Here is a 15,728-nt window from a genome sequence, read left to right on the forward strand (position 1 = left end):
GCTGAAATTTCGCGGTGTTGATGTTAATAACTGGATTTATAAGGTCAAAAAGTTTTACAACCTACATTGGGTTGTTCATCACATTCGACTGAAGATGGTTCCCTTTTGCGTGGAAGGAGAGGCATATGGTACTACCAGTGGCCCAGAGCAGAAACTCATAACTTTTTTACTGTGTCTCATACTTATATTTGAAATACCTTATATTTGAAATCGTAATATACTATCACATTCTGTAGTTTCAATGTTCATGCAGGTTTACTGTATGCTAACTTCCTAATAGTCTTAGACAAACATGGTAATACTAACGTTACCGCCCGCATCCCACTATTACAACTTGGAGTGACAGTGACAATCATACGCTGGTTTGCTATGCGGGGAAATATAGCCATTTATTTCAACTACTTGAACACATTCTTGATGAGTCTTCTGATGGGCTTTTGCAGTATGTTGTTAAGTAGAAGTCAGGTACGGAGATATGGTTCATGAAAAAGAAATAGAAGACCCACATACTTTACTCAAGCAATGCACGCTGCAGAACTAGATGGACCTTGAGATATAGATTGAATTTCAAACCCATGTGGAAGAAGAATCCAATAGTAATGTCAACCTACAAAACATGTTCTAAATCTCTAGTCTCAAATAATTTCATTTCTTAGAATTCAGAATTTGTTTTCATAAGATTCGGAGGTAGCATATTTCTTTGTCATCTTCAGAATAAAGAGGTGGAAGTGGTTCAATATGATGCTTGTGGCTCCTCCATTTTGTGGGATTTCAGCAAGTAGTGCCTTACTTCAAGATAGCTATGGCTCTAGTCAACAAAGAGTAAATCTTCAACTTTATGTTGCATGGGGATCAAAGTTATCCCTGTTTGAATAAATGAACTATTTATCTAATATAAAGAATGAACAGCCCTCCAAAAAACATCCAAAATCTTCGAAGTTGTAAGCTTGAGTCTACACCTTCACGATCAAAAATGCTAGCCCTCCAAAATCTTGGAGGCTGTAACCTTTGGTCTACACCTTCACAGTCAAGAGATGCCAGCAAAAAGAATCCTTCCATGTTGATTAATCAGACAGAGGCAACAAGAAACTAAACCCTGAATTCTCGCGGATAAGAGGAGGTGGTTCAATGTCAGAGATGTCAATTTGTTCCATTGATTTTGATAGGTCATCTACTGAAAATGGAATGCTGCAGCATAACAAATTAAGTAGTAAGAGGTCAGTGACATCCACAAGGAAATGATGTAGGTAAGGGCCGAAAGGCAGCTTGGAAGAGTGTCTAGCAACAATGGGAAACCAATCAAATTATGCATAGCCTTTCTCACTGTCATCTAAATTTTTTATCAAACATTTCAGCTATATAGTGCAACTCTCAACTAAATGTTAAAACATTCAAGTTAATTTCCAAATAACTACATGATGAACATGGTTTTTTCTGCCTTAGTTTTCAAGGTACTTTTCAACGAGAAATCCAATAAAGTAGCCAAGATATAACAATAGTTTAATAAAATGGAAAACGAACAAAAACATAATTGGAGGGAAGAAAAAATTTGACACATTGTTAACGTCATTTACTAACCTTGAATCATCATCCAACAGGAAGGAGCTGCTAACTGCATTGTTGGAATCTTCTGTCATCAATACCCTCATATTGGATATAACCTACAAAACAAACATTAACATGGCTGCAGTCAGTTTAGATGAATGTCTACCATACCAAGGAATTTTTTTCAGTCCATTCCATGAGATAAAGATGACTCTAACCTAGTCTGAGTAATGGTATGCATAGACAACTTACATCTGGAGACACACTATGTGTGCCATACTTGTCATCCCAGTACATTGTACTGATCCGATATAGCTGCTGTATGCTAAGGACCTGTCAATAAAAATTAATTTGATTGAAATTCGGAAAAGAAGAGGGCACAGAAACAACTTGCTAATATTTGATAAGCATCACGCACTGGGCAGAGGTCATGGCTTATTTCGTCCAGTGTCTTCTTCGATTTTTGATGTATGACCTGAATTGGAAAAAGGTAACATTTAAGAAAATTTCCTCTCCTCTTACTTTTCCTCGTCACAACAAGTAATAAAGAACAAATGGAAAGCTAAGATTAGAATAGAAACATACAAGAAACCCAATGGCCTGCCTTATATGCTTGAGCTCATCCCAGGCTAAACCTGCATACTGCACTCATTTTTTGCTTGTTTTGTTAATACAATAAGTAAATAATGAAGTAAAGCAGCAGTTCAATAAAATCACCTCATCTGTTGCTTTATAACACCAATGCTCCAATTCAGCCAATCCAGCTTTAACGTATTCACCATTACTAAACGAACAACACTCTCTCCTCAGCAAAAGGCTGAAACCAAGAAAGTGGTGGGAGATATAAAAGACAAGAGGAACTTGTACCTTCAGTACTAAAATGATCCAAAAGCAACAATAGAATCAAACCTGTTGAAAAGTTGAACATTGATGAAGGAAAATATTTGAGTGAAGACCTTACGAACTAAAAATGGGGGTACCTAGTACAAGATATCAAAAGTTAGACAAAAGATTTGCTGTGAGAATCAGGTTTAAAAAAAAAAAGAAACTAGGATATTCATGATGGATCTCTAGAAAATGAGCGAAACAGGAAAGCTATAAAGGAGGAGTAGAATAAAATTAGGTCTAACTAACATAATTAATTTTCAAAGTGTTTAAGAAGTTTTCAAGGCTCTTCACAATCCCTTGCCAGTGTGCAATTAAAGCTTTCTGGGCTGCAGTGTTAGCAACTGAACGTGATGATCCCTTGACTAAGCTTGCTCTGGATGTTCTTGGTGCCTATTTCATCATATTCAAATTAAAATTTAAAGAGTTTAGATTGGAAGGAATGTTTTTCTAATTCCAGATTCAGAGAAGCATATACACAATGATCATTTTTAAAGAAAAATATTATACCTGGATGCACAGCCCAAGTAATGGAGAAATTTCTTTCTTCAAATTATCTCGAATCATTCCATAAATCTTTTCAACATAAGCTGTAAGCTGCTGTTTGAAAAGCAAAGCTGGGTACTTGGCTTCAACTTGCCTTAAGGAATCCATTCCACCACTTATGCTACCGTTGATCAAGGAAAGATTAACCCCTTGTGGAGACCCACGAAAACTCTTAAAAATAACATTCAATCGCATTAGTTGAAATAAAGATACTTTACTAAATGAGTAATTGATTCTAATGGAGAAATTTGTACTTGTGTCATCCTCCCAAATAGTGTGGCTGATGATGATCGACGACGTTGGGGAGTCATTCCAGCTGCACCACTGGCTTTCAATGTTCGCTGAAGTAGCAAGAGCAGTGTAGAGGCATTGGATAACCAGTAGGCCAAAATATCATTGTTATCTTGAGTCTGAAATCCAATATATAACATTCAAGTTCAAACTAGATTTGATTTTTAGAATAGTTAATAAAATATTATACAAGCGCAGAAAATTGGATAGTTCAAACCTCAATAGCATTGCCAATGGTTTGAATAATGCGGTCAAATACGCTTGTTCTCTCAACTTCAAAAGATCTCCACTGCAAGAGGCATTTGTATATGATACAGGCAGCGATGGGCCGGTTCCTAGAAAAACCTAGGTGTTGTGCAATACAACGAATGAGCAACTCCTGGTTCTCTTGTTGTTTCTCATTTAGTGATTTTTGTGGTTTATCCTCTACTTCTGAAGGATCTCTATTTATTGAAGTGCTATGTAGATCCTGTTCCCATATATAGACTTATCAACAACAAAAGTAGGCAAGCAAGAACATTTGGGTAAATCTTATAGTATAATTTTCTCTCCTTGCTTTCAATGAAATATATAGTTATAAGAGCTCCACTTACAATAGATGTCTTAGTATCCACTAACATATGACCACTCTCAGCACTCCTCTGCAAATTTTTTAGAAAACGTGAAGATGTTTAAACCTTCTAGATAACAAATACTTAAATTGAAAATTTAATACTTTATTTCCTCGAGTACCTGTAATATTGATCTAGATCGTCCTGAAAGGAACTTGTTGGGTGTCATGGACACAGCCTGTTGCCGTAGTACTTGATTCTCTGATTCTAAATTGGTCAACTTCTCTTCTAGCCTAATTGTGGTAGTGTAAAATTGAATTACATTAGAAAAGTTTTAAGTAGTGAATCATTTCATCCACAATATAAAGTTAAGCATCACATTTTATATTAAGTAGAAACAGATTACACGATTTGTATTTGATTCAAATTAGTGATGAAGATGAATCAAATAGAGTGAGAGAAAGTATACTACCTGGTCAATGATTCCTGGAGTTGCTGAACTTTTTTCTCTGTTTCTTCTAATTTTTTCTGTCTTTCTTCACTTGTCTCTTGGACTTCGTTGTATTTTCTTTCAGATTCATCAGCTCTTTGTTTTTCTGATTGCAATGAATCCTACAGAACCACGACTGTCTGAGATTGGATGATTATGATCAACTTCCAACATAATACAATGAGCTGTATTTAGACCCATAGCAAACTGATGAAAACTCATACATTGACTCTTAATGGTTCTACTAACGTCCTAACGCATTAAACAAATCTTGAACGTAGGTTTCCAACTTCTTACTTTGACAAGAAAAACAAATATAGAACTTCAAACCTCTCCCTTTTTGATAGCATGACAAAACAATGCTAGCTGCAATATTATGTAAATTGAACATTAATTTTTGGGGAAAAAAAGTAATGTAATGTTGTTTTTGTAAATTTGACCGGTTAAAACTTACAACTCAAGATCAATCTCATTCTTGCACTGCATGGAAGTTTCAAATCTTAATGTGAAAGTAATTGCCACTGAGGTGTTCTAGAGAAAAATGTTATGACTGAATATAATATTTATCTTTAAGAGAAGGTTTCACCTTACTACATGAAAGTGAAGATGGAATCAATTTATATGTCAAGGAAATTATTACTGAATATACAGAGTCATTTTATCAAAAGAAATTTAGTACTAATCAATGGTTGAACCTCTTACCTTTAGGCTCTCCACTTCTGCTGTTAGCGACTCAACTTTTTTGGTATCTTCAACTACAACTTGGGTTTCTTTAATAACAGGAGGTACTTCTTCAATAGCTTTCTTTGCAGCCTCTTGTTCCTTGATAAGCAATGCCTTTGTTTCTTCAACTTTCCTCTGCATTTCTTGCAATGAGTTCTGCAACTTTGTTACCTCTTGTGTCTTTGCTTCTTCTAAGTCTGTCTGCATGCATATTTTTAAGCCTTGATACATGATTTAATAGAAAAGTAATTGAAAGATTTTGAAGTTGAGTAATAAATTATGAAACATAGACTTCTAATAGAAAAGGCTTATGTTATCTATTGGCTTCTTTTTTTAATTATTATACCATAATGTGATGTCTACATCAAAACATAATCATTACCCGTAAACGTTTCTCCAACTGTAAACGCCATGTGAGTTCCTCGACATGTTTCTCAAGCTTATCTTTTGCTTCTTTGAGTGCACCTGTTTCCCTTGCAGCCTGCAGGAAAAAAAAAAAGAGATGGATGTTTTTACTAGAAGTCAAAATGAGCTACATATATATGAAGTGCCAACTTACAGTTGAGAGGATATATGCTCAAGGTACACTTTAGACAAAAAATTGAAAAGATGTCCACGCTTGCTTTCTCTTTCAACATGAATTGTTTGTTCTCTCTTTTAGCATTTCTTAGAAATTCCACGACCGATTTCTAATTTTCTTTTGAATAATAGTTTTCATTTTGTTTAATATTAAAGATTTCTCCATTAATGTTCATAATTTTCTTGAAATAGATAAATGCAATTGTTATAGGCTTATTTTTGTTGGACTAGAATGATTCTACCCCCTCATCCCAAACTCCAAATACACAACAAAAGGTTGGTAGTACCTCAAATTGATTATCAGCTAAAAGGTCTAGCCCTCTATGCAAAATAGTGTTTCAATGTTTAATACAGGAGTAAATTGTATGAAACTATATCAAAAAAGTTATTCTTTACCGACCATTTTGAGCTTCCTGAGCTCTCTCCGAGCAATTCTACCTCTCCATCTTGTCTGTGCAAAAATTGTTCCTCTCTTGAGCTTCTTATAATATGAAGTAGCTTTATGGCAACGCCACCGGGCCTATAGTTTTCATTTATCCGTAAAAAGGGAACAGTTATAAACAACTGGATATGCAAAGAAAAATTAATAATTCTAGCAATATGAATGCTAAGGTTGTAACCTGAATAATTATTGAAGCTTTAGTTTGTTTCTTGTATCTGAATTCTTTACGAGCAGCCATTGCCCTTAAACCTGTTTGCAAGGAAAGTGCCAAAACATGGAGTTTCTTATAAGCTTTTCTGGCTGCATATCTTCGTACATTCTTCTGAATTTTCACAGCAGCTGCCTCCTTCTTCATGCCATCAAAAATTTTGCATGCCAGTCTTCCTACAAGTCATCCAAATGCATGCAAAAGTAAATTAGAAAAGGAAACTGATTTACCATTAACAGATGTCCTGAACAGCTTTGTGAAAAGACAAAATAAATGCATCTTTTATTAAGAGAACTACTTGCCCCATAGTGACAGCAATAAATGCAGTCACAGAACCTAATTTATGCAATAAATTGTTCAGATGACTCACCCCTGCACACAGATTGCAAAACCACAGTAGCCTCTCGCAATGCAATAAACCGTTTACGAGCAATATGAGTTCGTACACGCCGCTGGATGGTTTTTGCAGCATTATTGAGTACTTCAGCTCTCCGTGCATCTAATTCAGCCATTTGACCAGCTCTTAAGAATACCTTTGTTTTACCTATCTACACAGTTATTTCCAAGGCAAATAAAATAAATTCTTATGAGTCAGGTATTGCATTTAACATATCTAGTGCAACTCAGAGAACAAAATATTATAAGCAGTCCCACAAGAGAACAAAATATCATAAGCAGCTCTACAAGGCAGCACAGAGATATCTCTTATATTACCTGATATCCTTGAAGCCCTATCTTTTCCAAAATCTTTTTGCAAGCAACCTTTTCATCATAGCTGCTCACAGATGCATTAACAAAGGATATTATGCATGTTAGTTCATTTATGATCAGAAAATAGCCTTTTGATACAAAAAAATAGAGGTCGTCCCCTAGGGTTGAAGAACCGGTAGCACAGGGGCTGTAAGTTTAATATAAAAAAATTCAACTAGAAAGTCAAACCCAGCTACACACTTCTATTGTCAAACAGCTTATAACTTGTTTTCTTTTCTTTTTTTTCTGCTTAACTGCAATGTTAGGAAAAAAGTGACTTACTTTCCTTCCAAAGCCTCAGTGGCAAGAAGCCCAAACCGGTTGATGAATTCAAAGAAGGGACGGCGAGTAGGGTATCCAGCACAACTGATTCTGATTGCCTCTAAAACACCCTACAGAGAAAGCCATCAATAATAGCTAAACATGAGAAAACTATTTAAGAACTCAAAATCATCTCTTTCATTCCAGAAACCAAAGTAAAACTGAAAGAAGAAAAATATATAAATATAAGAAATTGTACTCACACCACAACGCAGCTGTTGCATAATGTTTAGATTCTCAAATATGGCAGGTTTAAGAAGGTTGTTTGGCTTTACACATCTGATGTAGTGGGGTTCTGTAGAGTTTAATGTATCCATTAATTGTTGTAGTTGTACCTATATAATTTTTACACCATAAAAATGCAATTCTTCAGATTCTTGCAGCATAAAAAGGATTTGCAGTGTTTTTTATAAGTGGCATAAGACAGTACATATAGACTCTGGTTTTCATCAACTTTCACATGAGAACTACCTTAAAGCGAGAACCAATTGAAGAAAACTTGGAAGATTTAGATGTCTCTTCTGGAAGTGGTGGGAAAAGTCCAGCTACAAAAGAACATTTGGAAGCACTCAACAAATCCTGATGTTCAGGAACCACATAATCCTTATTTTTGTCCAAAAAATGATTAGATTGATACTGGACCTGTAAAGAAATGTTATTAAGAAAAATAACTTGAATAGTCAAACAATTCATACCAACAACTTTTCTGGTGATGGAATTTTGTATGTTTGGTAAAACTTTGTTTGTTGAACATACCTCTCCAGCATAATGAGAAATGGTAAAATCTATACGAGACAATTTTGGCTTTATAAAGCGCTTATTACTTTTGAAGGTCTGGTAGAGCTTATTTGCAAATGTTTCATGTGTCGATTTTGGAAACATGCTGTAAACAAAGGTAAGATTACAAAATGAGAAAAGTAATATGACCATCAAATAGGAGCTTGATTCTAGAGTCTTTCATCCTACAAGTTTCATATTGTTTCAAAATTTTGATCAAGAGAAAAACAAAGGAACAACAGTTTAAATGTAAAACATATAGTGAATCACAGCCATGTTTCTTTGAAAAGAGAAAATGGAAAAGAAATTACCAAGCTTCATCGAGGAGAGCGATAATTCCACTTGGTTTCTGCAAAAATTTAAAAAAAAAAAAGTGTAAGACTAGAACTAGAAAACAAGATTTGAACTACAATTCTTGTAGCCAACCCATTTAATCATGAGAAAGGCCAAGTTGAGTATTGTGGGCTCCAAAAGAAGCAATAAATTTGGAATTGTGAACTCTTCCCAACATCCCTTCCCCAATTCCTCAACCATAATAAAAATATGAACTATAGATGTTTGGAGAAATTTTTCCAGTAAAAATAATGCATCTTTTTTGCCTGATAAATAAAGCTTACTTTGTTAAAATCATAGATAGAATTCTTTTGCAAAATTAAGAGTAGAATTATTAGTGAAAACATAAAATGATGAATAACTCTTGCCAATTGTTCGATCTATCATTACATGCTAAGAAAGTGCCAGAAACCAACTTGCATGAACAAAAAAAATGTAACTTAATACATAAGCCATACTAAAATGTAAAGAGACATAAGCCATATGAGGTGCTATTGTCGAAAAGCCCACAAGCAAGGAAGATTCACTAGTCAATCATCCTCCATGGAAATTATTGCCACTGAGCTTGGAAATTTAATAACTGTTAGAAATCCAGTCAAATATTGAATATTCCTATCTTTGAAAATCTAGTTGACTAGACTAAATATGAAACTGTTGAAATAATTGGAAGACTAACCACGCTTTCATGCCCAAATCCTTGTTGTCGTTACTTCTCAAATTTAGCATCTTTAGACTCATGATATTTATATATAGATCAGATATGAAAAGATATGTTAATAAAAAGCTGACTGGCTATACAATTGAAGTATAGACTAGGCATTTAGGTTCATACAGATGTCAGCGTTCATTTAAGATCTAGAAGCCGTGGAATTAGGTTCAAAATAAACAATGAAGAATTGAGTTGTACAGGAGAAAGAGGAATAACCTTTTCAATAAGATCCAAAACATCTTGATTATCAACAAACTCAATGTAGCTCCAATTAATCTCTTCTTTAGTGTACTCTTCTTGTTCCATCTTGAAGACATGCTGAAAGACATTGCCAAACTCTTCAAGTACAAGTTACTAATTATACAGTAGTTCAAATGGCAAATAGTTTTTGAAACATTTACCTGATTGAAATGCTGCTGCAACTTCTCATTGGTGAAATTAATACAAAATTGCTCAAAACTGCACAAGTGGACTATGGTAAACTAAGTTTCATGAAATATTAACCCAAATCTTAATAGGTAGTATCCTACAAGATCTTCAATGTGACATCTTGTTGATGCATATAGTGTTTAAAAATTGTTACCTGTTATGCTTAAAGCTCTCAAAACCATAAATGTCAAGGACACCAATGAGAGATTTTGAGTTAGGATCTTGTCCAATGGAGTTATTAATTTTATCCACCAGCCTGTGCATATCAACAAATATATATTAGCATCATATCTTAATCTCAATTCTCATTCCAGTACATAAGTGTTGTAGTAATTGTAGTACAAAAATTAAGCACTGATGTATTTTATTGCACAATTACATTTACCAGTCAAATAATCGAGAGTAAATTGTCTTAGACAAACCATCCCTGCTAATTGAAGCACTTTGAGGGTCAAGGCTTCGCTTTATAACCTCCTCAGGGGTAATCATAACACGTTTAATTAATGCATCCTCCAAGGCCACAGGATCACACCTACAACAAAGTAAACTTGAATAATACAATTAAGGGAAAGAAAGAATATGAACTATGGTACTGATATCAAGAATTCATACATAAGAAGCTCTGCTGCTGTTTTAAGATGGAATTTGGTTGTGTCATCTTTCGGAACTGATGAGTCAACTTCTTTTCCCTTAGCAAATTCAATATTTCCAATATGAAGTATTGCAGCAACAACTCTGAAAATTGCTTCCTGAAAGAGAGAGCTGGTTAGAGGATGGTCCTTCCTAGTTCTAAGTTTCAAAGTAGTTAAATGCATAATTCTGTAAAGGGTATACCTGATCCTTCGCATTTATTCCAACGATATCCATAGCTCTCCTTGTGGCAAGATAATCATGGGCATCACTTACACCAACTAGTTCAAAGCAACTTGACTGGTTAAGATAGTGAAATGATTTAGGGCTTCCCAGCTTGTACTTGTCAACTTCCTGTTAACAGTAGTAACTTCAGCAAGAGATTATAAGAAATTGATATTATTCAACGCACCAAAAACTAGATAAAATCAATCAGACATTTCATTCCAATAGTAAAATACCTCCTGTGGTGCAGCACAAAGGAGGTAAAAGCAGTGGTAGTTGCGCTCAGGGGAAGCAATTTGGCAAACACGAGATCTCTCCAGAAGGTACGTTCTGATGGCAGCTCCTGAGATTCTTCCTTGCTTATCAAACTGGATCTCAACAAATTTACCAAAACGACTGCACCAGTATTGATTTCAGGACAAAAATCAATGTCAAACTAGCAAAAAATAATAAGAATTCGCCTGCTCTTGTGATAAGTTAAACTTAAAGCATCAAGAGAATGCATGAACAAGAAACAATTAATTCATCAACAAGGAGAATTTAACAATATGATGCTTGCTTGGATTTGGTATACTATACATGAGTGAAAGAAACATCTTCATTTCAGAACTTTCGAGTTGAGAGAAATTGGACATAATGGAAACAAAAGCAACACTCTACTTTTCCATTAGAAGCTCTCTCACCTCGAATTATTATTTCTAACTGTTTTAGCATTTCCAAACGCTTCAAGAACTGGGTTTGACTGCATTAGGAGAGTACAATATTCTCATCAACATTCAAATGTGAAACCAAATAAACATATTTGATAGAAGATAATATGGAGTGATAAAACTTCATTAAAGCATAAAAATTAAAAGTATCCGTTGATCATACTTCAAGAACTTGTTGTTCAACTGTCCGTCCTTCTGTAGCAGTCCTACCACCTAAAAAGGCCAGGTAGCGCATAAGCATTTTTGTAGTCTCAGTTTTGCCTGCTCCGCTTTCACCACTGACCAGAATTGAATTACTTTTCCCCTCATTGACCATTGCCCTGAAAGCAGTTAAAGCATAATTGTTGAATATATAGAGAGCAATATACAGCTTCTGGTATGGAATGAAGAAAACCTGTAGGCAACATCAGCTACTGCAAAAACATGAGGACTTAATTCTCCAAATGGAGCTCCCCTGTACTGTTGCATCATGTGAGCATCATAGATATGAGGCAATTTTTGGAATGGATTGATGGCAATAAGAATATTTCCAGTATATGTCTGCAATGATGACAAGCATTAGAGATATATGTATTAGCACATGCCACTTTAAGTAAGGACGTAAACTTCATCGATTATAAAGCTTACATAGATTTCATTGAGTTCATATCTAATTTTTAAGTTCTCCAGAACTCCAGGCTCATGCAAATAGGACAGCTTTGTCATGTCATCAACGCCCCCAGCAGGAGCTTCCATATCTTTTGGGTAAATTTTTGATAAGTTTGCAACAATCTGAAAGTTACCCCATAAATATCAAATGTCAAAAAGTAATGGTAATATAACCACTTATTGAAAGGTTTACTTTCAAGTTGTGTACTTTTTGGTGGTTTCTACTAAACCATATCATTTAAAGTGATTAAAGGATAAATTTGAAGTATAAGATACTTATAGTTTCACTCACTGGAGAAATTGGATATAACAATACATTTTTACTGAAATTCATGTTACTAATAACAAGAAGTTTTTTGTTTTAATATCTCAAAATGTCATTGTTGATGCAATGATAAAAAGAAAGGGAACTAAGGTCAAAGATGCAAGTACAATAATTGAATTTAAATAATTGATATTGGAATTTGTTCTTAAAATTCTATAAAGAAACAGAAAGAAGTATTAAAATGTTAATTTAAAGTAACTTGGATTCTTGGGCGGTTCACTAACCTTCTTTCCATCACTAGCCTGGATCTCAACATCCTTTCCTGTAATTTTTGAAACCTGCCCATCAACCCAAGCCAATTCTGGGTGTTCTGCCCAGACATGAGAACCAACAATAATATTTACTGGAGCCGCCTGCAGATGTCAAGGAAAGTTTTGTAGTGACCACTATAAAGATATTCTTTGAAAAAGAGAAAGATTATGTCCTTCACAGATGAATTTATTTTTGCTCTCTGCTGGTGCAATTCATTAAATCGGTGTAGTCAATGAGAAATTTCCACCAACATCACAACAAAATACTGTTTTCTTCTGTAGCGAATTCTATGTAAGCTTTCATTAGATAATTCACGCATGCCACCAGACCTTCAAATCTATCATCCTTTGACCATGACAACTTAAGTTAAATCAGCAGAAAACTGAAATTACAAAATGCTATAGGCACAATTTGCATCCTAAAGTCCAAAACTTTAGGATGAGCTACTACCTTGTTTCAGATCCTTACAAGATAAAAGAAGACACATAATAATATCTATGCAATGCTAAGGTTTCACTAGTTGGTTTACTTCACCAGAAGTCAGCTCAGTGCCTTATCTTAATTCCTTGCTGAATAACTAATGAAGGGAAACGTAGTTTGCTGTCTTAGCCATATTATTTACCGATTCAGGGTCAGAATATCTATTTTTTGCCTGTAAATCTGAGAATTTGTTCACCTGACTGCTACTTTGAATCAACATGTCTTGTAATTTCAAAGTTGTCTGACATAAAATTATAAAATTCAAATCTTAATTACTAGCACACTGCTGGATTTGATTTTATTTTTTGAGTATTCAACAACCTACACAATTGAAATTAATATATTTGCTTCATAAGAGTCAAATCAATCGCTTTTTGACATGAAACTCGAAATTGATTACACAATCAAGTCCTGTTCAACAGAGCAGAAATTGTAAATGAAAACATATAGATTAGCGGAAGTCGACATACCATTTTCAGGCTATCACCATGAAAATTTGCTTGTCATGGATTACGGCTTCAAGATCCAAAAGAGCTCTCACCTTTGCAAACCTCAAAATACTTCACCATCCAACTCAAAACCCCAATTCCAATTGGCGATATTAACCAAACCAACCAACCCAATTGGCGATATGTCAAAAATTATAGAAATGAAGAATGGAGAAAATGTAGTTTTGTGTATGGAAGAAGTGAATGTAAGATGGAAGGAAGGGTAATGAAAATGAGAGAGTGACATTGTTCAAGAGGAGCTTTGAGTTCGGTTGTTTTCTCCTTTGCTTTCGCGCCAATTAGTGGCTCTTGACCGAGTGTAGCTTTTTCATATTAAAATTTGCTACAACGTTGATTTTCTTTCGTCCACGTGTCTCAATCTAATAAATAATTTGGACAAAATCATATTAATTAATTAATTAACTAGCATTTTAAGATACATTCTCTTTCTCTTATTTTAAACACCCAAATAAACCTTGGTTTTTTTTTTTTTTAAATGTTTCTTCCATTTAAAATAAGCCTTGTCTATCTTCTTTCTTTGTTAATGTCATCCTCATGTATTAACAACATTAATAATTTTTGTAAGCAAATTTGAATTTTTTGAGACCTCCCAAAAATAATTTTCTAGTTTCGCTCTTGTTTGAGGTTAAAGATCATTAGATTTAAATTGTAAAATATTATATTAGTCTAATATAGTGATTTAACGATGGATATATATAGTTGTGAACAAATTTATCGAACAATCAAGATAAAAAAATAATATATATATATAATAAAATAAATATTATCTTAATAATCTTTTAACACTTAACGTAGAATTAATAATAAAAAACTTATTATATTATTATTGATAATAGAATAATAATATAATCATTTATTATTTACAAAATAAATAAAATAATACAAGTAATAAAAAATAAATTATTAAAATAATTTTTTTGTCTTTTGAACGAAACCGCCTCTTAAGTGAAATTTTTAGTTTTAGAATTTTATTTTTTGAATTGTATTGTGAATTTCATCTTAGGCTATTTAGTGAGATGAATGACCAAAATGTCTTCTTTATAACTAAATGATCATTTTTAATTTTTAATCTTGCATGTTTAGATTATCTCCAATTTCATTGATCGGGATATTCTAAAACTATTTATTGAGATTTTTTTAATTAATTTAGTGTATTATAATCATTTTTTTCATCGATCATTTTTATTTGATAAACATATAATTTGAGTATTTTTTTTATATATTTTAAATGGGTATTACAAACTTGTGTTATAAAACTTCTATATTTGTGCATGGTATTAGGCATGTTCATCTTTTAATTTGTTATTTTAATAATTGTTTTCTTATTTTGGATTTTAATTCATATATGAAAAAATAGTAATACATAAAACAATTAATATTATAACATAATCCTCCTCATTCATCCCCTCTATTGACTTGGTTTTTCTCGCAACCTTCGTTTAACTCATTCCTGCAGATTATAAAGAAAAAGACGTAATAAGTAGTAAACATTTAGTAATTAAACGGTAGTCTAGATGTTTTCATAACTCTCGTCAATAACAGATAGCATGACTCTCCTCATCTTTAAAAGAATTTGCATCCCATTTGAGCTAGAATCATCACTATTTGAAGACACTTTAGGACTCATAATCAGGCAGTACCTGTTCAAACCCTCGAGTGGCAGATAATTGTGACAACAAGAGCTTCATATCTTCACGAAGTCTCGAAGAATCCTTTCCACTCCACTGTTCAGCGAGCGGTCCAGAGAATTGTCTTCCTCTGTTGCCAACAGCTACCTTATAATTAAGCATCACTGAGATCCAACAAATTGGATGCCTGCAGACCAGTATCACTTGAAACGGGATTCTCTCCATAACTGTTTCATTTGATGTATTTGGCTCACTTCCTGGCTTGCAGTTAGATGTCTCCTCATGTTCATCACTTCTTGAAACACCTAGAAAAAGGAGATTAGAATAAAATTTGATAGCTGTGATAGCTACGAACTTGTTTTGTAGAAATTCTGGAAGATGGCAACCACAGTTGCTATAGATACATGGCGACAAGGGAAGAATATGAAATGCAGAGTGACCAGAAGTAATAGAGAAATTTCCGTAAGGTTTGAACTTACAGCTCTCTTTTCGTACTTCAATAGGAGATTCAGTGTTGCCAGACAATGGCAGGACATCATCAAGGAAAATAACCTGGCGATCTTTTGACACTTCTCGCTGCCCTTTGGTGACGAAGGGACATCACCGGTGGAAATAAGCTTCCTCTCCTCTGATAGATCAACAGGAGCTTCAGCATCTCGCATTTTCAGATGATTAAGTTTACCCTCCTCAGATACATTAATAGGGGTTTCAGTAGTGGATTATGGAGAGACTACATTTAGGG

The 15,728-nt window shown here is 34.0% G+C and overlaps 1 protein-coding gene across 1 annotated transcript; it reads right to left on the bottom strand.

Moving 5' to 3' along the window:
- Positions 1-538: 538 nt before the first annotated feature.
- On the bottom strand, positions 539-13,568 carry LOC123220145 (myosin-9). Its single transcript, XM_044642172.1, has 38 exons — positions 13,320-13,568; positions 12,342-12,470; positions 11,772-11,915; positions 11,539-11,684; positions 11,308-11,464; positions 11,118-11,176; positions 10,671-10,830; positions 10,414-10,563; positions 10,192-10,328; positions 9,965-10,111; positions 9,734-9,835; positions 9,552-9,609; positions 9,367-9,468; positions 8,420-8,457; positions 8,088-8,214; positions 7,803-7,973; positions 7,535-7,666; positions 7,293-7,402; positions 6,975-7,035; positions 6,631-6,808; positions 6,231-6,436; positions 6,011-6,130; positions 5,414-5,512; positions 5,011-5,232; positions 4,291-4,430; positions 4,000-4,111; positions 3,861-3,908; positions 3,485-3,736; positions 3,231-3,386; positions 2,941-3,147; positions 2,680-2,823; positions 2,455-2,525; positions 2,263-2,362; positions 2,131-2,187; positions 1,964-2,020; positions 1,798-1,878; positions 1,579-1,661; positions 539-1,188 (listed from the first exon to the last, which is right to left on the bottom strand). The coding sequence occupies exons 1-38, from the start codon at positions 13,320-13,322 to the stop codon at positions 1,065-1,067; spliced, it is 4,590 nt and encodes a 1,529-aa protein (XP_044498107.1). The 5' UTR covers positions 13,323-13,568; the 3' UTR covers positions 539-1,064.
- Positions 13,569-15,728: the final 2,160 nt, after the last annotated feature.

The sequence above is a fragment of the Mangifera indica genome, chromosome 7 (genome assembly GCF_011075055.1).
Source record: "Mangifera indica cultivar Alphonso chromosome 7, CATAS_Mindica_2.1, whole genome shotgun sequence".
NCBI classification, from domain to species: Eukaryota; Viridiplantae; Streptophyta; class Magnoliopsida; order Sapindales; family Anacardiaceae; genus Mangifera; species Mangifera indica.

Coding starts and splice junctions, on each gene's coding strand:
- LOC123220145 (XM_044642172.1), bottom strand. Junction 11,685..11,771: donor ATGAACTCAATGAAATCTAT/GTAAGCTTTATA, acceptor TCATCATTGCAG/ACATATACTGGAAATATTCT. Junction 10,112..10,191: donor ACAGCAGCAGAGCTTCTTAT/GTATGAATTCTT, acceptor ACTTTGTTGTAG/GTGTGATCCTGTGGCCTTGG.